The sequence below is a fragment of the Falco rusticolus genome, chromosome 2, assembly GCF_015220075.1.
Source record: "Falco rusticolus isolate bFalRus1 chromosome 2, bFalRus1.pri, whole genome shotgun sequence".
In the NCBI taxonomy this organism is placed as follows: Eukaryota; Metazoa; Chordata; class Aves; order Falconiformes; family Falconidae; genus Falco; species Falco rusticolus.
Window position 1 is genome coordinate 62977558 of NC_051188.1, and position 26871 is coordinate 63004428.

At 39.6% G+C, this 26871-nt stretch overlaps 1 protein-coding gene across 1 annotated transcript in view; it reads right to left on the reverse strand.

The window, feature by feature from the left end:
- COL4A1 (collagen type IV alpha 1 chain) overlaps positions 1–26871 on the reverse strand; it is a 124821-nt gene that overhangs the window by 46862 nt on the left and 51088 nt on the right. Inside the window, exons 2-12 of the mRNA XM_037375717.1 lie at positions 24589–24639; positions 6526–6615; positions 6391–6435; positions 4773–4817; positions 4606–4668; positions 4449–4502; positions 4277–4303; positions 2872–2955; positions 2697–2759; positions 1623–1658; positions 1026–1067 (exon numbers count right to left, since the gene is read on the reverse strand). Coding sequence (XP_037231614.1) covers positions 1026–1067; positions 1623–1658; positions 2697–2759; positions 2872–2955; positions 4277–4303; positions 4449–4502; positions 4606–4668; positions 4773–4817; positions 6391–6435; positions 6526–6615; positions 24589–24639 — 600 coding nt within the window. The remainder of the gene's footprint in view (positions 1–1025; positions 1068–1622; positions 1659–2696; positions 2760–2871; positions 2956–4276; positions 4304–4448; positions 4503–4605; positions 4669–4772; positions 4818–6390; positions 6436–6525; positions 6616–24588; positions 24640–26871) is intronic.

The window sequence follows — 26871 nt, forward strand, 5'->3', positions numbered from 1 at the left end:
AACAGCTCCAAAAAAGCTTGATACATTTCTATCAGGCCATAATGCATAGCAATACCATTAATTTTTTGCTAAAGACAAATCTGAGGAGGCCAGGAAATCTCCATATGCTTCTATGACCAACATTTTTCAAGCAATTTTATGATAACAAGTTAATTGCAACAGCGTGTCATGCCACAAAAGATTCTATCCATCAGGAACAGTGTGGCTCAAAATACATAAATAAGGCGGTGGATTAAATAAACCCACCTAAGTAACACTTATACTCCAAAAGGCCTCTGTCAATGACACTCATGGGAAGCTTCTGGGGAAGGCCTAAGACGCACTATCAATTTACCGAATAACCCATGACTGCATGCATTTATTGGCTCCTGAAAACACAACATAAAGCGCTTTAGCCTAGACCTCTCAGTGGGAGCGGTAACAGATTAAACTTAACATGTTTTACTACCCATTTGATGTTGGTTAAGAGAATAAATGGGATCCTGGAGCACATCTTTTGGCTCACTGTCATTCAAAAGTAAACCAGTCTGCGTGCTCTGAAAGCTGCTCCTGGTTGAGTCAAAACACAGTAAAAGGTGACAACTGAAAGATATGCTTTAAAAGTATACACTACCAAAACAGGCCCTCAAGGGTCCTACCACAACTAATTCTGATAATTCTGGACAACACATTAAATCTCATCCCTCAGAACTAAATCAATTTCAAATAGATAACACAATGAGTTCCAATATACAGAGTAAATACTTCCAGACCTGCCTACTGCAAACTAAAGTAGTCAGTACTGGTCACAGCTGGAAAACCAGGTAACAACCTAAATTAATGTCAGATATAGCACCATCATGAGCAAACTCTGTAACCGTTCGTGAACTTTGTTCATTTAGGTGTAAATTACAGCTTTACTCAAGTCTTCCAAAAATTACAGTGCTGCTTTTCTCCACTGATTGATTCCAACAGTTCATTTATTTAAAACAAAATATCAAAAATATTTCTGACAGTTGTCCTCTAGAAGTTTTTCAGAGACCTACCTTTTCACCTTTGGGACCCTGAAAGCCCAAGCCCATGTAGCCCTGAAAATACAAAGCACACGTACTTAGTCAATTTTTCTCAGCAGTGCATGCATGCATACAACTATACATTCATATGAAGGTATTTTGTACACGGGAGAAGTTAAGAGAGGCAAAAAAAGACAGAATGTGTCTTTTAAATGCATGTGTGAAACAAATACATATTATGTCCTAATCCCCTGCTGCTTTTTTTAAGTCCTGTGTCACACCAGTTCTTGAAAAAAAAGAATTAAATTTATCAGATAATTTTATTGTCAGTGTTCTCCTTTTTTCAACATTTTTGTGACATATTTAACATTTTAAGATAAGTTCAAATAACCATAGAATGCTGTAATTACTACTGATTTGATCAAGTGAGATAACAGATCTAAACAAAATTGAAAAAAACATTAAAAACGTGTTAAAAATCTCTTTATGATGCCCATTAAGACATAAAAATAGATCCCAGAGTGTAAAACCCCCACTCCTTTAGAACTATAAGTTTCCTGATTTTTTGGGATCTGGTGTGCCAAATAAATAAACAAATAGACTTCATCTTTATAATAAACAGAGCCTTACCTTTTCGCCTGGGAGTCCTGGTGGCCCAGGGGGACCCTACAAAACAATACATTTTTGCATATATATGTATATATTACACTAGGTAGAATAATGTGTTATTCTATAAAGATAGTAAAAAATGCAATTTTTCCCATTAAACCAAGATGTAAAGTCTGCTACTGTGCAGTACTCACAACTTAGAACAAATAATATAAACAAACAGAATCTGTCTCTAAGATATCTCATCAGACCTTGTTTTGCAGTTAAGTGTTGGACCTAATCAGCATCTAGACAAGAGACAATCAAAAACGTCTGCGCTGTAAAATTACTTTATTGATGACTTTTTTTTTTCCCAGTCTTGCATGCTAAATATTAGTCCTCACCTTTCTTTCATTAAAATTGTTCTTTTTCACATCAGCAAGTGCAAATACTGACTAAACTGTACAATTGCTTTCCTTTACATCACTGTCAGTTTTCCTGAGAAGGATAAGAGATCTCACACAGCTCACTTTCATGGCCAGAATCATGGGGTAGACCAGATGGCAATAACTGATTGCTGCTAGTGTTACCTGCATCCAGTGCAGGAAGAGAAGATACTAGGTATCTGTTAGACCTCTCAAAATGCCAAATAGCTGAAATGCCTTCAGCATTTGTCAATTACTATAATTGACAAAATAAATTCCTATAATAACAGACAGTTCATATCCTGTTTTCCACCGTACTGCTTACTGTGGCTGCCCATAGGAACAACCTCAGCAAACATCTTGATTTAGATCTGGCTGCTAGGTTTGTAGTTTATTTTCTATAAAATCAGTGGGAGAAGAGGGGAAAGGAGGAATAAATATTACAGCTCCTCCCACACAAAAATGTCCTCCAAGCCTGCAAGTGTAGATGACTGTAGGAGCAGCTGGTATTGAAAACCTACGTTACGCAGTCATTCCTGCCACGGTAGAGTCCAGGAGTCTAAACATGAAGCCTGGAACCACAGGTTGTCTTTCCCAAACCCCAACAAGCACTGGCTATACACACCTTGTAGAACTTTCCTATAATAAAGCTCTATAAGTAAAGTGCAGATCGGCATGAGAGGAAACTTACTGGTTCTCCTGGAGGCCCCTGTGGCCCCATTGGTCCCTGAAACCCTGGAGTTCCAGGTGGACCCTATGAAAAATTAAAATGGCATAATTAAAAAGCGATTCTTGCTTGGTAATTTCATGATACTGATATAATTTTAATTGAAGCTCACTGCTATTCAAACATCATTTGGACTTACAGGTAGTCCAGGTTGGCCAGGAAAGCCTTTATCACCTTTTAGCACACTAGGAGGTAAAAGACCAATCACTTCACCTGGATCTCCCTATAACAAGAAAAGAAAATGAATAATACTTGAACATCCATTCAAATACATTCAAAACCACTAATATTGCAATGAGAGGGAAGTTGGAGCTATGCAAAGAATCATTTGGAAAGCTGACTTAAAAAAAAGTCATCTTACTTCTTTTAATTCAGTTGAAACATAGCAAGAGATATTAAAAGTGAGGACCCTAATTGTCAAACCTTTAAAGTCACCTGAAGAGATTCCAGTAGGAAATCTTCTTTCATATCCTGATTTCCTATACTTTAATGGGTAATCAGAAAGATTTTTCCCACCAAATCTATCACTACTTCAGACAGGGTCACCACATAACTGGAGAATCTGACCTGGCTGCTGAGAGAAGTGTAACAGTCTCTTTTCCAGGCTAAGATATTCAGTCTTATACCTAATTTTGACATAAAAGCCATTTATGGCATCCTTTTTCTTCAAAACAGGAATCCATTTTGTCTTGCTTCAGAAAACTGTTCTGATCATTATCCACTTCTTTATGTTTCTCTTTTTTGATAGCAAAAGATCCCATTTTCCCTGCATTTTTGTACAAAATTGCAATATAGTAAGTAATTTTATTTCAGGAGTTGTGTACCCATGCATACATGCCTAGGGGACAAATATTTGAGCACGTCAGTGAATAGACTAAGTCAGTTCTTCCCATGTGAGAGAAAGAGAAAAGGGAATTTTACAGCTTCAGGTAGTCAGGTCATTACAAATCTGAGATTACATTGGGACTTATGTTCAGCTTACAATTCCAAATTATATCTGTTCATTTTAAAAAGCAAAAGCTTTCCGTTAACATTCAATATTTCATTCTCCAGCTCACAAAACACACTCAGATACCTATGTAGTTTAATTTTTTCTTTATAAAAACTGTTTAGTATGTGTTGGATGGTTCTCATACTTTAGGCTATATGACCTTCTTCCACAAACATTATCTGTGTGAAACTATTTAGATAAATGAAATGTCAATATCAAAACAAATGTTTGAATCACAAAATCTGTATAAAACTTTATACACAATTAGGTGGGCACCACACTGTTTATACATAATTAATGATATGTACTACTTATTTCTGTTGTAATCTCTGTAATACTTACACTTTCAAGGCCTGCATGGAACAACTCATGTGTTCAATCGTTATTAATTGGAGGTCGCCCCACTGTCTTTATTTAGTGGGACTGCAGAACAGAGTACAAAGTGAAACATGGTGGTACATTTTTTCAGTCCTTAAGTAAGAACTGCTAGTCTTAGAGGGTGTAGAGTTCACCCTAATTCTTACTGTTAGAACATACTTAGAGCAAAATGTACCTTCATTCCTGGAGGTCCTGGGGGTCCCTGTGAAAAAAGACATATTTGATGTAATTGGTCCTCAGTGTTTGATATTTTACATCTTATACTCTGTATCATTTCATATAGTTATATTTGCATTTCAAGAATCAGGGTTGAAATAAGTGGATCAAGCATGCAAGAATCTACTTACTATGCTCCCAGTCAGTCCTGGTAAACCTGGGGGACCTACTGGACCTCTTTCACCCTAAGGAGAAAGAGAGAAATTGGTTTTATTTAGGGAACATATGCTTGAGGGATGTTTTTATTTCAACACAAGAGATGCTGTTATAAATATATGTAAATGTCACCTTTGTGCCATTACACCCTGGAATGCCAGGTGGACCAGGAGGGCCATCTTGTCCAGGAATGCCCTACATGAAAAGAAAGAAAATAGCAGTATTAGCAATAGTCCAGGTCAGATGTCACACTTAAAACTTTGATGTACTTTGTAAAAATACATAAACTTCATACATACAGGAAGGCCTGGGTTTCCTGGAAAGCCTGATGCTCCTGGGGGGCCCTGCAATTGACAAAAACATAAACTGAAATGACAAACTCACAAAACAGCAAGGACAAGCTGTAGTCCAAGTCACATCTCCAGCAGTGACAGTCAAAAACCAAGTAACAGTTTATTTTAAAGTTCCTTGACAAAATAGCTCTAGTCTTCAAAACCTCTCAAACATGGCACCTTAGTAATCAATAACTGAAAGCAACTTTCTATATTTCTTTATCTTTTTAAGCAGCAATATGGATTTCCTTCAACAGGAACTGGACCACAGCCTTACGTACAGGTAAAAAAGAATGCAGAGGTTCTGTCTTCTCACACCCATCACTCCCAAAATGAAATTTACTGCAGGCACCTCTTCATAGCAGACGAGGATGTTAATGCACTGTAAAGATGCTTCTCTGTTTCATACTCCAGATCAGTGTATCAATACATCCTCATCATCAAAAAAACTATGGGGTTGAGATAACCCTTTCTCCTTGAACAGTATTTCAGTATAATGAATCAGGAGTTTGACTTGGCGCATCATTTTCATTCTACCAGCTTATATATTCATGCAGTATTTCCTAATACATGTATTATGAAGCAGAAAAGATGTATGGGAATCCTGTGCTCAGATAGCATATTTGCATCTTCCAAAACTTTATAATTGCTAGAAGAGTCTACTTGCACTGTAGCACAAAAACACATTTGCCAGGAGCTGAGAATTCACATTAACACTTTGGATACCCCAGGGTATCATGAACACCATGGACTGAAATAAGGATCTCTTGATCCAGCAGAATACCCTCTCTGTAATAGCTCAACAACTGCAGTTATGCGCTGCACCAACTGTAGGCAAATGGCAAACAATACTGAGACAGTATTTTGAAAATCTGTGGACAGAAGAGTATAGCTGAAAATGTATGCATCATTACTGGTCAAGTCATTTGAATCCTCTTTCATCATTATATTACGAAATGTGAAAATGCTTAGAATGGGCTTGGCACCTCACAAAACCTGAAAAGACATGGCCCTGGATAATATAATGTGCTAAAATAAGTGTTACATAGGTGCCACATTAAAGAGAAATGACAACAGGAAGGTTACAGACATATTCAGAGCCTCTTCTATCAAAGTCAAGAGATCTTTGTCCCTGGCTTTAATTCAGCTCTGCACCTTATGCACATTTTTAACATGTATATGCTCATGGGTGTGTCAGCGTCTCTGCTAGAGCGCTTCAGGGAGGTTAGATGGCAAACATAAAGGAGAATTTTGCATGAAGTAATAAGGTTGGTTCATATTCAAGCTGGAAAAAGCTTCTTGGTATGTCAGAAAAATATCAAAGGCATATTAAAACCAGTGCTGTTGATGCAGTGGTAAGTACCAGGTGAAAATGCAAATGGACAAAGGCACTGACTGCCCAATGCAGAAAGAACTTCAAAGGCAAAAGCAAGACTTTTGAAATCATTGTGCAGCACAAGGGGATGTCATTGATTTAACTCAAAGAGACTAACCCCATCTTGCACTTGAAGGCAGCCAAGGAGAGTTAAAGACATATAAACCCATAGACATCAGAATTGCAAAAAAAAAGTAAGTTAGAACTCACTCTTGTTCCCTTTGTTCCTGGTAGTCCTGGTTCTCCAGTATCACCCTGCAAAGGAAAAGAGATAGCTTTGTCTTTCCCAGGGACGACAATTTAGGGAAATCTGAGTGTTTTAAATACTAAAGCTTAAGTTCTTACCTTAAGCCCTGGTGGCCCAGGGGGACCTTCAGGTCCTTGCATTCCAGGAAACCCAATCACACCCTGTAGTCCTGGCAAGCCTCTTTCTCCCTGTGGAAGAAGAAAACTCATTAGCAATTAAATAACTGAAGCTGCTTCTTCAAGCAACCCACATATCCCCTGTTTCTCTGCTCAAGAAACCTGTTAGGTGGTAAGAAACTACACATGACAGCAAACATTTTACATTAGTATTTGAAGAAAGGATTATTATAAACAAAGAAATATTTCTGGTTCAATAATAGATTGGCAGAAGATGAGTGTGGCATAACAGAAAAGCACTCTTTGAATGGCAGTAAAACCTTTTTTCTGTCTCCCTGGACAGCACTCTTCACGGCATGTTTATACCCGTGGGATCAGGAAGGCCATTTTCCCTCTAGTAAGACCTATCTGCATTCCTTCAGAGATAACACTAAATCCTAGAAAACCTAACACCCCATATCAGCAATTAAATGCCTGAAACCCACAAATATCACTATTCAGTCACTACTGTATGAATGGCTAATACCATTCCTCTTCTTATATATCATTCACAACAGCAGATTTTGGAGACCAGGCTTGTCACTTGGACTTGGAATTTCAGGGTGGTTCAGAGACAGAGTGCTTGAAGATACAGGATCTTCCCAAGAAGCTGAACACAGAGATTGTATGTGTCATCCTTTAGGCTCTTCTTTAATGTATGGGACATCTGTTTTCTGTGCTGTCCCTCTCCCTACAACCCCAAATGTATTTAAATCAAAGAAATCTAGAGGCAGAAAATCCATCCACACTCTAGATCAATATTGCAGTTATCATACATTCACTATACTTGGACTCCCAGTGAAACCAAGATGAACACTTCATAAAGGCTGCAAAATCTACACATAGGGGAGAGGGAAAAAGAATTATGCATGTCAAAGCCAGAAAATAGCAAATCAAGCAAATCAAGCAAACCCCAAAACTTCCATGTAGGAAATTGTCCTTTCAAGGTGTGGTACAAAATGGGGAGAAACATTTAATATTGTCCAAAAATGTGAGAATATTGAATGAATAAAACATTAGTGAACAGCTGCAAAAAGGAAAAGGTATGCAAGTTTGGACAGCAGCTAAAAAACATGGCACCTCTTTTAGAAGCTCAAAACACAGACCAATTTTTAAAGGATACCAATAAGAAAATAAAACCAACAAGATTCAAAACACACAAAATGAAGCTATGCAAAGATTTAAGTATTTTCACCAAAACCGTGAGAGGTAGGATTGCTATTTGTAACTAACAAGCAATTTAGTAATTGGATTTTAGGATGGTGAATAGCAAAAAACTCTTCTGTTTGCTCAGGACAAAGATTCCCAGCAATACGCTGGTAACTTGCAGCAGTCAGCTGAGGACTGAGCACACAAAAGAAGAACATCAGTTTTGGAAAGCGTGCTCCTGAGGTAGGTACAACAGGCACCTTGCAAAGAAAAGGTTATGATATGCAGGCAGAGGAAACTTATGAATCACGGACGTGGTGCTAGTTACAGTCTTGGAAGACGAGAGGAACTGGAAGATTTGTTACTGGGGTGATGTTGGTTTTTAGCTCCTTGGCTGGGATTTTGTTAAGAAGATGAAGAGACAAGGGACAGGAGAAGTGGTTGATGGGTAAGAAGAGCAGGGCCAAGGAGGAAGGAGGGGAGAAAACTATAACTAAGATGATAAGAGCATGAGAAACTGAAACCAAAATAACTTTTATTTATTAAAATTCCCTACCAGGATAAATTCTCCTGCTGTTTCTCCTCTCCTTCCTCCCACAAAAATATTTTTTTCAACAAAAAGGTACTTTCTGAGGCAAACAATCAGTTTTTCCTTGAAGTGCTGAAACGGCATGATCTCCTCTATTTACTCCCCAGTATTCTTTGTCATGGTTTGAGAATAAAGTTTGCTAGTAACCCAAATCTGAGTTAGTGTGTTAGACCACAAAACACAGCAAAACCAAGTAAGCAGCAGAACAGCTGAAGAAATATATTTCTAGGTCAGCTGTGAGGTAAAATGTCCAAGTTCTAAAATAACTAAAACTGTTTTGAAGAATATTTTAAGGAAGAATGTATCAGGATCCAGGCCTCTGAATAAGTGTTAAAGTAATTAAAAACCTGAAGGCTATCTGAAATGTTAAATACATTACTGAGGTTCTTAAACCCGTACTTCAGATGGCTAATTAGCACTGCAGGAACAAGTGTATTTCTACAAAATCAGATGTTGTGTCACTTCAGAGCAGGATTTCACACCAAACCCTGGGCACTTTCTCTCATGACCTGCTGGGAGTTGGACTAAGGAGGGAGAAGACACTCAAGTACATAGAACAGGGTTTTCCATTGCTGAAAGAAAGCACAACATGTCCAAATGAGAAGAAAATTACTTTGACACCCACTGAGAAATGAGTCATGTGTAACATGACTAATGCTTTCTGCACTCAGGAGTTCTGTCCATCTGAGGATTTCAACACACTGAACCACTGCACCCTGCAACACAGAGAAATAGTCTTTCCTCCGCTCTTAAGGGAAGATAAAACTGAAGTTTACAGATCAGATTTTCGCTTAGTCTAAGGCTCCCTTAAGACTGTTCTGGCACTGTAAAAGAGCCTTAACGTGCCTGTAAATCGCTCACTAAGGTAATGACCACTCCAGCTTGCCAAGGAGGTTAACTCAAGGTTTGAAATAAATAAAAACTTGGGCTTCCAAGGCAACTTCAGTAAACTCTCTCAAGGCTGTCTTCAACCTCCCAGGCTGCCCTGTCCAAGGGGCAAAACCTAGCTGCAGGAGCAGAGCTGAGACCATATCGAGTCACTTCAAGCTAAGATACATCCAGGTTTCCCTAGAAACATTTTATTTTACTGACTTGAACTGTTAAGCCAATGAGCAAACTAACTGGCAATTTTTCCAGGACTTCTGGACATCTAGTCAAGCTACTGGATATTCAAAGGCCTGGAGAACATAACTCCTGAGTATGTGGGGGCTTGTACCGTCCCAAATACTGCAGACTCATGGTTTCTCATACTGGAACTCAGCTCATGTTTTTGCCTGTGATTTGCCAGAGGGAAGTAACGAAACATGAAGGTGACTGCACGTATGAGAGCTGCCAGATCCCTCTCTGCATGCAACCTGCCACCTTGGCCACTTGTTCTAACAGGGGAGCATGGACACTGTTTACACTTCTCCCTCTAGTCTGCCTTCTCATTTCATTTCACTGCAAAGCAAGTTGGGAGTACGTAGTCCAAAGTAAGTATTGGGTATGTAGCCCGAACTTGCGCAGTCTCAGGCTACACCGTTAATAGGACCTTCCTCCTCCACGCCATCCACAAAAACTCAGAGAAGTTAGAACAACCTATTCCACCAAGACCCAGTAACAGACCTTAGGGGTGTCTCCTGAGTTCCAGCCCCTTTCTTTAGTCCAGGTATCACACTGCCTTTTTGTGTAACAGTCTTAGAAAATGTGTGTGACAAAAAGTGTAAGGAAAGAAGCAGTGCTAATGAACCGAGGTTTTAATTCAATATTCCTGCTCCACTTAGTGCCAGCTTCCACCAAGAGACATCTTTTTGGCACGAGTGAAACTACGCTATATTACAGCAAAATTCTATCAGTCTCAAAGTGTCTACAACTGAACAAGAGAGTACAGAAACCCTACCATCTAGAAGCTATAAAGTCATGTGAATACAGAGCTCCATGTGTCCTAATGTCACTGCATAGATTAGCCCACAGAGGTCACCCAGGTAGCAACATTTGTACTGCCGCTTCCCTATACAAAGTGGCTTATTTGGAACTTTAAGCTTAGATGAAGCTATCAATTATTATGCTGTGCAGTACAAATATAAGAATGTCCTGAAGATGCCTTGCATTGCAGGAAATACTTGAGCAGCATCCTTTCCCTGCTTGCCTGCTCAGTTCCTTTCTTCACTCAGTGTTCCAACCCAACAGCTAGTGTTTGCACTGCATTTATGCTGCAACTCATTAAGCATCCACACTACATAAATTGGCAAGCACCAGATCACCACTGCTACCCCACTTACTTTTCGCTCAGCACTGACATTTCTAGCTGTGATGCGTGAAGAGCTTTAGACTCTGACCGCAAGGAATATGTATTATTCAAGTTCCAATATTCACAGCTGCAAAATCTTGGCAAGCAATATTGAAAGAGCTTCTGCTTCTTACAAATCAATTCATGAGACTCAAAAATTAAAACAGATGTAACCAAGTCCTATGTACCTCTGCTGATTCAATGCAAACTGACAGAGAGCACAAAGGAGAATTCATTTCTCAGTTCACAAAAATGAATATTCTGTGATTCACCTGCTGAAAATGCAGAGGTGTTATATAAAAAGACAGCAAGTGCTCAGTTGTTGCTGCACTCATTTAATGACCAAGATGCCTGTGTTAGGCCAGCTTTTGCGAAATGCATCCAAATGCCTTTGCATTAGATAGTTCAAGTTAAAAGCATTTGAATGGACTTCTAAACAGAGGCAAACCTGTTAAGAGTGTAACTGCATAGGCTGGTATTTTTTCTGGCACATACCCATCCAAATTAGCTGTGCAATGCTGTTTGACATATGGAACAAGTGCAGATTGCTAAGCAAGAAAGTCACATGAAGTAAGTAGTTTCAGAAGATTCAGCTGTAATAAATTAAGTGCTAAGGGGGAGGAAATAAACACCACCCCATTATAAATTATTTCCCCTGTTATTTTGCCTAGGGACTGCTGGACTGGGAGATTTTAGACTTAAGAGACTGGTAACATGGATATAAATCAACTGTTTCCAGAAGTGTGGGCTCACAGGGTGTCTGGGCCTGTACTAATATAATGTTCTCAGGCTCTCCAGAGACTCAGGCACGTGGTGAATAAAAATGTGCAGAACTTCTCAAAGCCGTTTGAAAGACACTTCATTTGCCTCTACCAGCAATCGCTCTGCAGCTGAGACGGCAGGACAGATACATGCCTGCCCTTCAGCTGAAAAGGCATAAAAACCAGTCTTAGGAAGAGATGTCAAAGGGCAGTTGAGCTGATCTACCCAGCAAAGGGGGCCCTTCTCCTCATCCTATGCTTTTTAAAGGGATGGTGCCTACTTCTCTATGCCAGCTGGTACGATTCCCTCAGCCTTCACCACACGAGTTCAGCTCACTAAATTTGCTCACTTTTCTTTAGGGAGTGTGCTTGCTCTGGCCTCAGTGAGCTGAGGAGCTCATCAGGTGGCCAGACAGCTGCAAAAACTGATGTGAGGGGGACATAGCAGCACAGGACACTGGGTGGAACAGCAGCAAGAGCAGCTTCTCACACCAGCACAATGGGGGTTGCTGGAGTTCATCCACCAGAGCTTCTCAGCTGTGCCTTTGCTGCAAGAGGGACTGAGCTGGGAGCCAACAAATGCTTGACCTTGCCAGAGAGCCATCTTCAGAATGGTGTTGCTGCTGACTCCAACATTGTTGTAAGTTCAGACCTTCTCACTCATGCTTTCCTCTTCCCAAAATTTAACGTTCATTGAACCAAAACACCACCAAGGGCACATGTGGCAAAGCTTCAAGATGCAAACTGAGGATGCAGTTTCCAAAAAGACAGAAATAGGGCCTGACAATTCAGCACTCTTTTCTGTTTTTCTCTTATCCTCAGACTGATTTTAGAAAGTCTGAAACATTACTTTTGAAAGAAATTAGCTTGAGACCTAGGTACAATTGTTAACAAAACCCACCATCCAAAACATTCCTCACACATTGATGCTCCAGCGTGACCTAGCCCAAGCCACATGAGAGGTGAATGCAGGCTCTGTATTTGTTCCTTCAGCTGATACAGCTGCGAGTGCTCAAGCGAATTGACTTCAAGGTGTTAGACCAGTAATTAAGGGGGGAACACCATTGTGCGACCTGAGTAGCACTCTCAAGTCACTATGTTTCCCTCCACACTCTTCTGAACAAGTTACAGAATTGTAATTGGATCAGTGTTACATTCGTGAAGACAGAGGGGAAAATCCAATTCTTTACTGAAGGAGTATTTTTAACCACCAGAGGGAGCACCAGCCCCGAATATCTTTCAGGATTAAAAATAAATTTACAATAAATATCATCTGTTTGTCCTCAGCTGCACTTACCATTTTCAGTATTTTATTGAAAGTGTGAAGTACATATCCGTCAAACAGAATTATTGCTATATGCTCACAGGGCAAGCGTCCTCAAATGCTCTAAGAATGCTTAACATTACAGAATTCCCACTGCACATCCTTCAGCACTAGAATCTGTGCTATAGCTATACAATTCTGGAGTCACATGAGTAATCAGTAATTAATTACACAAACATAACTGTGAAGACATGCAAAGAATCTGTGTAGGAGCTCTGCAAAGACTTTGGCTCACCAGAAGTTTTGAGGCTGAGTTCCTGACAGCATGCAGAATGGAAGAGCAGGTCAGGGAGGACAGAGCAGGGAGAGTCAGCAAAATCTGGATTCTTGCACTGCCAGGAAGCATCTGAGAAAGCTCACTCACATGGAAACATGAGTTCAGCATTTTTGGCATGACTAGCAGAAGGAACAGCCATGACAGTTTTACATCACCTACACAGCTCCACAGTGAGGCTGGCTGTGGGCTGGATGAGTCCTCTGCACAACTTCCAGCATTACCAGGGCTGTTCTACATCATATGCAGACATGTATGTCGACAAAGAGCTACCCCAACAGCGGCTGGAGAATAGCGCACTCTGGTCACGCCCTCTGCCATGGTTCTGCCATCTCCTTCTCCCTTTGCTGACTTGCACCTGTGAGACTCCTTCAGCCCTGCCATTAAGCCCGTTCTCAGGCTGCACTCCGAGGGGGGAACACTGAGAAATGCCCACTTACAGCGCAAAAGCCAGTGCCATACAGGTTCACATGCATAGGGGCAGAACCTCCACTCTGATCACCAAATGATGGCACCTCACTTGGCTCTGGTTTTTCACTCCCTGAAAGGATTACCCTTCCTACTAGGAAAGTATCCGTTTCCAAGACTCATGAATTTACAACACCAAGGAACCTGTGCAGCTTGATACAAAATGAACCCAAACCGCTGACAGTGAATCTATCAGTATAAACATTTAATTAAAGAGCTGCTCAAGTCTACTGCTCAGGGACTCAGCCTGGGACTCTGCCTCCTAAATACGAAAGAATGCTTAGACTGAAAGCATATTTCAGTGTCACCTCATGGCTGTGCAGAGCATTCCTCAGGAAGCCGCTAAGTGCTTCCCAGGAGTATTAAAATAGAAATGACGATCTTAGATTATCCTTTTCTCTACGTATCAGTGTGTATGTGCTTAGTTGGTGTGCAAGTAAGTGGGTGGATATACAGTGTGTCTGAACTTGATTTACAAGCTGAATAAGAAGTAAAATAAGAAGCTCAGTGAAGTAAAATTAACATTCAAAAGTCAGTCATGGCTACAGATTCAGCTTCCATTTAATTAGTGTCAAGCAACCGATTGGCTATCAGCATCATACAATTTCAATTAAACTAGCTATAACTAAAGGCCCCTCCCCACATGATTTAACAAGCCTTCTTCATGTAATTCCTTTTCTTGCCCACCCATAGTTATTCCTCATTTTCCAACTGCAGTATTCAGTTTTTCCAGTGGAGGTGCCCAAATTTCACTTTTTAGGACTTCCTGATGCATGTACTTAAGCTCTCAATGTTTCCTTACATTTGTGTGCCTTTGGCTGATGTACTTTTTGTGTGGTATTTGAATCCAGTGTAGATAAATATTACAGACCCAGAAGTAGCTAGGATGCTCAGAAGGAACATATTTGTGCTTACAGCAAAATATTATTTTGCTTCTTTTCCCTGCATTAAAAAATAAAGAAAAAGAAAAAAGAAAAACTCACTGATGTTTAGTGAAGTACACGCACCTTTCATTCATTCACAAAAGATGGCATGCATGACCCCTAACTTGAACATTTTATAAGCCAGTAGTCTATCTCAAAGCACGACTGAGGGCATGGAATATGAAAGATAGGAATATGAAAGACAGGAATATGAAAGCAAGACTAACAGACAGCTGAAGTCAATAGACTGCAAGTGAACTTTATTTTCAGTTGTGTAAGTCTGCCTGCACAAAGCCTGGCAGTTTAACACCAAGGTACCAAGGTATGTGGTTCATTACCTTTATGTTTAAACTTCTCTCGATTTAAAAAAAAAACAACAAAAAAACCCAAAAACAAACCCAAAAAAACTAACAAAAAACCAAACCCCACAACCAAAGAGCTCATGATGTTTCAGGAGAAATTCACACAAACCTTCTACCAAAGGTACACATAGGTTTTTCCAAGCATTTTAGTTTTTTAAATCAGACGAGGGTTAAGGAGCCTCTTCCCATCAGTTAGAGTCACCCTGGGGAACAGAAGAACCTCAAAGAGCCACAAGGGAAGAGGACATTTGAAGGACAAATGCGTTTGCACTGTAAAAAAAAGGAAATTCTATCACCTGGAGACAGGTTGAATCAAAAGAGTGCTGTATTTCCCACCCCTTCCAATCATCTGTTGAACTCATTAGGTCTGAGTAACTCTTCCTTTGTTTTATTGCACATTGTGTTAAATCACTTCCAGTGCTGAAGGTCCAAGAATATAAGGGGTAAAAATGCTCCACACCCTTCCTTCTTCATTAGTGAAAATTATTTAGCATTTGTTTGCATTTGGCATTGTTTAAAGGCTCACATTTAAAGATGAAACAGCAGAAAAAAAAAGGTCTTGAACTTTTCAGATTTTTTTAATTTATTTTTGTTCAGATCCTAGACCTGGAATGAAATGTGACGTTACATGCAAGTTTTATTCTCTTGCCAAAGGTTTGTCATGGACATATTTACAGAAAATAATCTCTTCCATAAATAGTAAAAACATGGGCAGCTGGTCCTAGACAGTACAGACTGCAATAAAGTTCTCATAATGAAGTAGTTCATATCTTAGAGAGTACATGACAGGCAGTAATATTGGAGACAGTGCTAGTCTAGCTGCTTTTTTTGGGTTGGGCTGGAAACAGCATTTCTACAGTTTTAAACACTTTGAAAGTTGTATAGGAGGAGAGTGTCTTTCTATAAAAACTAGAGGAAATATTCTGGCTTCTGACTCTTTATCATGAAAGCACCACAAAGCAGATAACATTATACCTCAAAAATGTAAATCCGTGTTTCTTTAGTTTAATCCCTAGAGTCTCCACTCAACCAGATCCACTAGAGAACAGACACTACAATGTAGTTTCTTTGTAGTACCTCCAAGGTTGTTTAACCTGAATGAATTAAGCTAACAAAGATACAATGATGATTAATAATTATTATTTTGGCATTGTGGAGGATACTAGCATCGTCATCAGTGAATGCCACCCAAAAGCTGGTCTGCTGCTTTGTAGGTGGCTCTAAGGTTTTCTTTCGGGGGAGCGGTATGTTATAAAAAAAAAGAAAGAAAGAAAAAAATGAAAAACCAAAACAAAAACAAAAAAAAAAGAAGAAAAAAGGAAAATAAAAAAGGAAAAAAGAAGAAAAAAGGAAAAGAAAAAAAGGAAATGGAAAAAAGGAAAAAAGGAAAAAAGGAAAAAAGGAAAAAAGCAAAAAAGCAAAAAAGCAAAAAAGCAAAAAAGCAAAAAAGCAAAAAAGGAAAAAAGGAAATAAAAAAAGGAAAAAAGGAAATGGGGAAAAAAGGAAAAAGAAGGAAATGAGGGGGAAAGGAAAAAAGGAAATGGGGGAAAAAAGGAAAAAAAAATGGGGGGGGGTGTCGGACGCGGACAGGCAAGGGTGCGTGCGGGGCCTGTCAGACCAAAGGAGCGCGGCGACGCACGGGTGCCACCCAGAGGAGCTGGCGGGGAAGTGACAGGGCCCGGGAGGGCCCCCCCCGGCGCGCAGCGAGGGGCGGGGTGCGCAGGCAGTTTTGTGGTCCAAAGCTCGTACTTGGCCTGCAACCGCGGAGCTTCACTTCTACCAGCATTAACTTTTTCCTTTTTTCCTGAGGTAAACGGCATCCCGCGGTTGCCACGCCTTCAATCAATATAAAATTATTTGCATTTAATACCTAGAACTTCCTAAAGAGACCCCTTTGGATGACTGTCACAAGGCTGCATGTGTCCTTGCTGGATTTCCAGCTTCCATCTCCACGCTTTCGGACAGAGATGAAGTTTGAGCCAAAGACTTACAATCACATCCTTACGTTGCAAATCTTGTCAAAGGTGCCGCATGCAGCTGGCAGCAGCACTGGCTTCTCTGTTCACTGCTCCACTGTACCAGCCTCTGGTATTCTTCCCGCTGGAGTCAGAGGGCACTTCAGGCTGCCCCTCTGTACTAGAGTCCCCCCCCACCCCCTCCCCTACTACTGCTTAAACCCATTTGGTTTGCAGTTCTGCAGCATCTTTCAGTCTTTGCTTGGCAGTCGAGCAAACTGTGCTAACAAAACGGAGGGTTACCAAATCCCCTCCAGGCTTTTAGTATTCTGCTAACTAGCCATGAAATACTTTTCTTGCGTCCGTTTACAGTCAGTAACAGTGTTGAATGAGAGAAGAGTTAAGAGGACATCCAATGTGATGCCAGTGTTCACTCACTCAACTCAGTATTTACTTTAACTGTGCACACTGATCTTTGACACAAGCCTTGGTGAGAATTATTTTTGTTGGCATATCAAAACACTTAAAAATATTCCAGCTGAACTTCAGTGGAAGCTGTCACATGCTTTCTTTAAGAGCTACAAAATTTATGGGTAGGTTTTGCTATGCTAGTTACTTTGAAATATTCTAACAGATAGAAACATAATTTTCGGGATGGGAGCCTAAGTTGTTTTTCCCCTTGCTTTAACTTAATTTTGCTTTTCTTCTGTTGTTAAAGATGACATAGGAGAACATTCTACCTGTTAATGAAACCTACTAATTATTTTCATCATTTAGGTTAACTTCCTATGCTACGTTGTCTGTAATTCAATTTACTTACTGCCCTGTAACACTTTCTCAGGTGTTATACTTACCTGAAAGGGAAATATTTTTTAACATCTCTTAAAAATTCTTCCTCAACCCTTCTTGCTCCTGTGATATTAAGCTTCTTTGAGGCTCTCCAGCTGGTGAGGAATTGCTTGTGTGACAAAGTACTCCACTATCACTTTTTTAGCAGCTACTTCAGGCTTCCTCTTTGAAAATCCCACTTCCATGCTGCTTCTTACTTTTCTGTCTCCTTCCAGGCATATATGGCTACAAGTTTTGCTATTCCTTCTGCTGGAAGTGATTTTGAGAATTTTGTATGAAATTTGGTTTTTTACTCTTTCTTAATGAAACTCTAAGAGAATTCAGATCTGCATTTGTGAAAACTAACATCATAGGGCTTGATGTTTTCACTGGCTAATAGAAGTTATCACCTCTCACTGAAAACATAGGTCTAGAATCTGAAATAGGAGGTAGCTGAGCAAAGAGAAGCAACTACTAGTATGAGATACAAAACAAACAAACAAACAAACCAAAAACAACCCCCCAAACTGCTTTTTGTTCTTGGCTAGAAAGGCCAGAAAGTGATTTAAGGAGGTTACATACTACTGTGGTTTCCTAGTAATAATTATTTGGGCCCAGGTTGCTTCTTGTGAATACTGCTACAGAGAAAATGTAGGCAGAGACTCATTACTTAACTGCATCAAGTATTAAATGCTTGTGTGGGAACTGACATACCACAGAACTGTCAATTATAATGGCTGTCTTAGTTTGAGATCCCCTGTAAACACAATATAAATTGAATGGCAGAATGATTTAAAGAAGCCTGAGGGGTCAACTACAAAACGTATTCCTGCTGTACTCCGGACATTTGCTGTCCCAGACCTGTAGTCCATACCCACAAAATCCTGTCAGCATCACAGAGTATTAGTGGGCAGTAAGATGAACATACAGCAAGCAGAAGCAGACTGCAGGTGCTGTCATGCATATGACCGGATAATAAAAAAACTGCACACTGGGATATCAATTTTATAACCACTGCGTAGTCAGTAGATACTGGAAGCATGACTTTGTTTGCAGGGACAAAATGTCACATTTGGGGAGATTCCAAACTATGCATGGGTATTGCACAGGCACTGGGCGGCTCCACTTCCCAAGCAAGCAGATCGCAGATTTCAGAGAAGCGGAAATCTTACAGGTCTTTTCTCATCTTACTTTGATCTCACATTCGGGAAACTTTACTGACTTCACTGGAGGCTCACATACTTCAGATCAAAATAAGGCCCTGCAGTCCTTCAAGAAACCATAGTGAAGACATACACTAACAGCAGTTGTACAAATGTAAAGTCAAACTCTGGGAAGCTAGAGAGCATGTTCTGCTCCATGAAGAAATGCCTGAGCCTATACCAACACCCTTACAAGCAAAGATAGGCATCTGGCAACGGCTGCTTAAAAGGTCATAATATGCCAACTGAAATAGTACTTTGTGAAAACCTTCAGAAGTCAGCCCTGAAAACTAAATATGAGCATACCCCACCACATAGTATCACTGGGATATCTGCTTTTATAGCACTCTTTCCACAGAGGTAAATTCATCAGTGTAATCCATTGTGTGATTCGTAATCCGTACCACACCGACTGCAAAAATACATCTTAATACAGAAAATTATGCCAGAGACATCCAGTCCCATTTGGACAAATGGGCCAAATGGTTCCAATGACTATTTTGAACTAAGAAAATCTGATGGCTCCAGATACCACTTAGCAGTTTGGTCTGACAGTTAGGAAACTGTAGAAAACTTTCAATACTTAGCATATCTCCATCAATATTATTCAAAGTCTTTTGACATCTCATTCTTTTCCAGCATAGCAGCTTTGTTTGTGTGCTGTCTTTATGAAACAGATGTTCCTTTTTCCTGATCTGAATTAAAAGGATTATTTTTTCTTTGACTGCCACTGCAGAATTGACACAAACATTGTGACAATGGCCTGATTTAAAAAAATACTTAAGAACCACAAGTCTCCTTGTAGAATATCAGATCTGCAGCCGAACAATATCTTCACTTACTTTATTATGGTTTTCTGATTTCTCCCTTTCAGGAATGATTAGATGATTTCATGTTATCTATTAGCCTTTTCCAGACTGCAAACACAATCTTTCCTTCCATATTGCCTGTCACCCCTCTTTTCAACGTCATGGCTCTCTCTGGGGTATATTATTTCCCTGTGGTTTCCTTAGTGTCCTCAGTTCATACCCTTTCCAGCTCAGGCATGAACAGGTGCTTACACAAGGTAAGTTCCTACAGCAGCCACTTAAATAGAAACACTAAGCAAAAATACCGAAGAACTTATAAAAGCCAAATAGCGCCCATGAAAAGTGTAAAATATGAACATGTCTTGATGCTGCTAATACAGGTTGAATATGAAAAGCACAGATCTAGTGATTACTGATTTGCTCCACTAAAGGAACTGTTTTGTTGCCCTCTGCTATATTGTAAAGAAACTCAGAAGTACTTAATAGTGATCTTCCCACTGACTGCCAGAGCTTCCCTCCAACAAGGGGGTTTACATTGTTTTAACTCATCAATATCACAAATATTTTTGCTCTACCTTTTGATACCTAAAATGACAGGAAAAGCCTTGAAGGCCCTCCCAATCTGGTAAACCTTAAAAAACCCAACCCAACACAACCATACAGGGACACAGCCCACTGGAACAGTCAACTCTTCATTACACAGAGAAAATGGAGAAGCACAAGCACCTGCAGACAACCAAACCATGTGTGACTTTTCAGTGTGTAGGAGCGTGCAGGTTCTGGTTCATGTTGACAGGGGACCACAGAGATGTCCCAGTAACTCTCAGCCTAAGCCAGTAACAGAGCTACCTGGCTTCCTGACAAGCAAAGCCAGTTTGTGTACTTTCGCAGCACAGTCAATCCACACAGGAATGATGCACCCATCAAGGGAAATGCAGAAGTGAATTTTATGTAGGTATAATAACACGGATACAGTCTCAGAATTAGGCAAACCAAAATACACCAATATAAAATGATTTGCTCAAGTTTTCTTGCATCTCAAACCATTAAAAGGTTAAAACTAGCAATTACGTAAGAGTTAATTCTATTCTCATTTTCTATTTTCTTTCAGAATATCTTAGCAGATTTTTTTTGTAAAGTGCAATACCTAATGTGCAACGACAAAATCACATTTGATGTTGCTAGTGAATTCAACTTTCCATGGGTAATAATGAGACAGGGAAATCATCCTAAGAGACTTATACTAAAGAATGAGGGTTTATACTTCAATGCATTCTAACTAATAAACGCTAGAAGACTGATCATTCTATATTAGTTACAGCAAAGTTCCAGTGTTGCCTCCATTTATACATGTTTCTGCTATGGAGTAAAATGAGTGCAAATGGTCACGAATGAGAGAATGAAGATTCCTGGAAAAAGTCAGTGCATGGAGAATTTTACTCAGCTCTATACAGCCTTTGTTCTAAATGGTAATTAAATGCTTAACATGCTTTTTCTACACACATTAATGGCTAGCACTTCTTATCTCCACAGCTGCTTGAAATTGTTCTCAGAATCTAGGTGGGCATAAAAGAGAAAACATAGCTTTTGTGTACTTCTGAGTAACCCAACAAAATGTTTGCAATCATTCAAAACTCTAATCGGTTTAAACAGATCTCACACTTTAGTGGTTAGAAAGAACAGTCAAGTTATTATGCAGAAAACCAAATAAAAAGTGTTAGAGGAAATAAATGAAGATGTTTTAGGCTAATCTGACAGAAAACAGTAAGGTATTATTTATTATTTTAGCAATATTATGCTTTTCTAAAATAGCTGCACCTTTTGTTCAGCACATACATGATACTTGACATTATATAGCTTAAAATAACAGCGTGATGTTCAGTGTAATAATAAAGGCTTTCTAGGATAAGAGCCATCTGTTGCAATTACACTCACATTCCGTGATTTTCTGAAACGGTTGAAAACCCTTAGACTTTGTCAATTATATGCCCTTGATATAGTATGAGTCATCTTAAAGGAGTTTGGCATAGACATGAAATTTTCATGGAAACAGTCTAATGAGTGAACATATTGAATGTATTCTAAATATGGCCATCCAAATGGTCATATTGATGAAAAGATTCTCAAATGAGAGAGAAAAATATGGCAGTATAATTCACTATTCCATGTTTGAAATGCTGCCGGGTAATATTGCTTGGGCATTTCACAGCTTTTTAGTCAAATACTATTTTCAGCACTTTTACTGGTGAGATCATTAATATAATTATTTGGCCAAATGTATTTTAATTAAACCCCACCCCGAAATTGTAGAGTCTGGAACTTCTTCCCACACTATGGTAGGAAATATACCTCCAGATGTTAATAATTAAGGCATTAAAGGGTAAACCCAGCACCCACTTCCGCAGCTCCCCAAGCTCCCACGGCAGTAAACTGGTGTGGTTACATCGCTGAAGAGTGTGGGTGGATTGGAAAAGGCCCTTCAGAATTTGTGCACTTCTGCACAACACGGAAGCCAGATCAAAAGGGTTTCCAGTGTAGGCCACATGTTGACTGTGGATGGGGCGGGACAGAATGGATACGTGCTTCCCATGCAAGTGGCTATGTGAGAAGTGGAGGCAGATGTTCTCTAACGTGGTCTCCTGAGGTACCACAGGAGCTGGACATGGCTGCCCTCTTCGGGCCTGGATCTTGGCTAGGATCAATGTTTCTAATCGGTCCTTTCTCTGATAAGCAGCATTCATGTAGGTCTTTGAGATAACAGGTACCACTACTGATGTGTGCATTAATGGGAACCATGTCTAGCAGAGACATGTTTCAAATCCAAAGGCACTGCCTGGAAAGAAATATCTCAGAGGCAAGCTCAAAGGACACTTCCCTTGCTTCCCCTCACCAACTTCTGCCTTCACACCTGGAACTGGGTAGCAGGCTGTCTTTATTCTAGACAGGCATTAAATGTGAAGAATCGGAACGAAAAGCTGCACTAGGCCGAAACAAAGGTGGGGGACAGATGTTTTAAAATAAAACTCAGTTTTGTGTTCAACATGCTAAATACACATTTGAAAGCCTCATAGTGGTACATGATCAGCAAGCATTGATATATATTGATCTGAATCAAGTTACCTCTTCATGCATTCCAAAATACCTTCAAATGCCTTTCTTGAATATTGTTTCTTAGGTATAACTATTCATTCACCTGTCTAGATGTCTCTAATATCAATAATTAAATTTACTACACAGTCTGAAAGTATGTAATTATTTTACTGCACACATGTTTAAAGTCAGAGAAGTTTGTGATGGAACCTATTAGGAAGAGCACAGAGTACACTGATGCTGGACAAGCCTGCACAAGATATGGAATTTACTATGACTTCTGTTGCTATGGACTGATATTTTTCTCTCTTCCATGTTTTTAAATAACCTATGTTCATTTGAGATAGTTTTGGCTTCTATCATATCAGACAAGCATCTATGTCTTTCAAAAAGAACTTTTTGAGACTCTGGACTATGCAAACGAAAACTGCCAGCAAGGCTTTAGCAAAGAGTCAGAACTGCAGACAGAAATATATGAAGTGCTAAGGTTTAATACAATTTATTTCCCCAACCTATCATTTTTTAAAGTGTTCTAGTTACAAGATGCTGGCATACCCTGTGAACTGAAAACTAATGGCTTTCAGCAAGAGAGTTACAATGTATTATCTCTCTCATTCTTGTTACTGAAAAATAAGATCAGGTATCAAGGAATAAAATCAGAGTTCCCAACCTTTCCCAAACCTTTGTTTTATTTGTTTTTAATATATAGCTGACTTTTATTAAACAGATATTAATGGGTCATTAAGAAAAGAAGACTCCATCTAAAAGATATTTTGAACCTCAACACTGTTCATCTGTCTCACAAATTAATCTATGTTCTGTTACAAAGAAAATTGTCTTTGCTTGGGTCTCCAATTAAATAATTAACATTCCTTGTTCCAAAAAACACCAAAGAAAAGCCACCAAAAAATACTCTTAAAACCCTCATTCCTAACTATGTAGTTATCACATGTGAGACAATGTAGAACAACAGTTCTATATTTATTCAAAAAAACCCAAAACAATCCCCCCAAACAAAAAACAAACAAAACCCCCACTTCTTCTAAGCACTCCTTTGGGTGACCTAAACAACTTACCTTGAAAAATGTTCCCATTGCAATCATAGGATGGTAAAACCTTTGGTTTGCACTCATTTATAATGGTAGATGTACAGTACACGTGCATGCACAACAGAACACACTATAGATTAAAATCTCTACAGAAAATTGGAAGAGATAAGGAGAGTGACTGAATGTCTGAAATATTTACAAAAGCAAGTAATTCACCGGGGGAATTCATGGAATGCTTAAGTACACTGTATTTTTTCTTCTCTGTTACTGCTTTAAAAGAAGCATTTGAAGGGCCTTTTCTGTTTCATACACAGGAAGTTTGGATAGCTGAACAAGTACAACCCATTTGCAAGGTTCTGTCAAAAAGTTTTAAATATTATTTGTTTTTCTTGACCTGCAACACTTTTCTGTACTTAAATTGATTATTAACCTCCTTCTTCCTATTACAGGTCACTGCATCTCAGGGCCAGCCCTGGTCAGGCTATGTTGCTTATGATGCATCCCAGCCCTCCTGGAGAATAATCTGCACAGCATGCTGAAGGCAGCATCTCTGAGCTGAACTGCTCACATCATTTCCAGAGGTGGTCAGGATGTCAAGCCTGCTACTCACTGAAAAGACTGGATGTGAGGAGTAGGAAAGGTAAGAATGCCAGGTTAGCATCCCGCTCGATGGGGAAGGACGAAGTGCACAGCCAAGCACGGAGCTAGGGGCTTCACCCTGCAGTGAGGGCATTCAGCTGTTTCCCACCCCTGGCCCTCCTGCCCTCAGCTGCTGCAGCCACTGAGCTGGCTGCTTTTCGGACACCCTTCCGAAGGGCACATGGCCTGGCCTTGGCAATGCTCTGTGGTGGTGCAAGTGTTCACTGAAACCCATGGCTCACCTGCCTTCCACTAGATAATACACTGTGTGGTTTAAATAAACGAGATAATGAAGCAGAGAGCTGACTTACTCACCTTTTGCCCTTTTACTCCACTGCAGTCACATTTTCCACAACCGGAACAACCCTGAAAATAAAAGAGAAATTGAGAATTAATTGTCTGAACCAGATGACAGGCAGAACATACTGCAACGACACAGAGATGACAGCAATACCATCCTGACTGCAAGGCTGGTCAGCCTGGGGAATGTTTGCTTAAGCACAATGCAATACTTTGTTATCTTTATATAGATGCACACTTCTGGTCTTAGTCACAGTCCAATAAAAGATGTCTTTCTAAAAGAAGAAAAGAAACTGCTATTGCTTTTAACCACTGAAAACTGTTATAGTCCTTCTAAATCATTGTATTTTGGGCCATCATTTAAAAAATAACTCATTCTTACAGAATATACACATACTCTGCTGTAGCAATAGGAACATCTCACTTTAAAACAAGTGGATTCCCCTTCAAGGATTCTATAGTCACACATTCAAAGCCCAGCAGAATATTTAAAACAAAATCAATCTAGTCATAGAAGCACCTCTTTAATATTAGTTTGTTAATAAATGGCTTGCATTATGCATAAATACTTAACCTCTATAAATAATTGCCATTGCTTTGAGAAGCAAGAGGTGGTGAAACTGCAGTGCATGATTTATCTTCTATGCTTAAGGAGAAAAAACATCAGACGTGAGGAATATGGAGTTTGTTTCTTTTCTGAATACAAAAATGTTGTCTATACCTTTGGGTGTTTACCATGAGATCTCTTGCTATTGATTTACTAGATGTTTTTATCAATAATTGGCAATATTCTGACAGGAAGAGAATAGTTTTTAAAGGAAGTTAAATATTGGTATAATTACCACAGGAAACTATGCCAAGAAGTATGCCTGGACATACTTTATGAAATCAAGTCAAACCACAGCCAGGGAGCTGCTCCTAATGTCAAATATTAGATATGGAGGCAATTGTTGATGTTTACTGGCCAGGCAATGTCTAGTTCCAGGGTTCTGATCCTGTTTCTTACACCTACCACAATTTCAAGTGATATTTCTTTCTTGCCCTCTATGACTAACTGTAATTGTCATTATGATGAGAAACCTTCCACTCAGCAAAAGCACATTCATTGCAGCAGGAGAACGCAGAGAAAACATGAACAAAAGCACAACCAGTCTGAATTATTCTTCAGTAGATACTACAGAGATTTTTGTTTTCTGAAAGGCTTTCCTTAGGAGAGCATCACCTTATAGGGTTTCTACACTAGATAAACTGAAGTAAAAATACAGCCAACTTGTACCTGCAGAAGACAACGGCACTTCAGCATAGATGTTGACAGACTCCCAAGTCTATCTGGAGTCTGTAAAGGGAAATTCTGGAGGGCAAGTGGATGGGAGGATTTGAGCAGGGCATTTTCATCTCAGGAGGGAAGGAAGGTGGACTGTGCAGCTGGCCTCACTAGTCCCATCAACTGGTCTCACCACGTGAAATACTCCTAAGTGCCACTTCCCTCAGAAGCAAGGGAGAGAAGATCTCAAAGTAGGTGTTTGAGAAAGAAGCTTAATATTAAGAAATGCTACTAAAAGCTTTTACGCGTTTGTTCACATAAACCTTAAGACGAAGACTTGAGAGATCTGGGGGTTGATTTATTTAGATCAAGTCAACAGCAATCAAAAGACTGGGATTTTTATGACATCATCATAAAAAGCCACTTTTTTTTTTTTTTGATGAAACATGAAAGGTGATAAAATATGGAAGAAGCCAGCTTAATTAATGCACAGGTAAAAGCTTACAGTCACTTTGCATTACTGAAGTACTTGTGTGCACTTCAGTACATCTGGGTGACTCCCCACCGTTCCTCATAGTCACGAAGCAACCAGTGAGTAACTTCACAGTCTACTGCTTTTGCTGTTGTCATGACCCTCAGAAACAAACTAGGAGGAAAACAAGCAAAACATTTGTATCACTGGATATTCCACCAATGCAGGTGAGACCCTTCAGCAGTCCCTTAAGCCATTATCCAGAAGCAGTCAGAGACAGCAGCTCTCCAGAGACAGCTCTCAGCGCACATGCTGGGCACCTGTCCCTCCACACCTGCGAGCTTCACAGTTGACTGGAACCTTGGTAGTTCTGGGAAATTAAAAGCAAAAGTACCTAATCCATTTTAAATTTGGAAAACTGCCAATGAGACCAATAGACATCATAACTCCAGAAAGATAACACAGTAACATTTTCACTTGGTAAATATGTTTTTAAAGTAAAGCATGAAAGAAAAATGGGGGTTTAGTACTGAAAATAAAATGATTAAAGGCTGTCCGATAA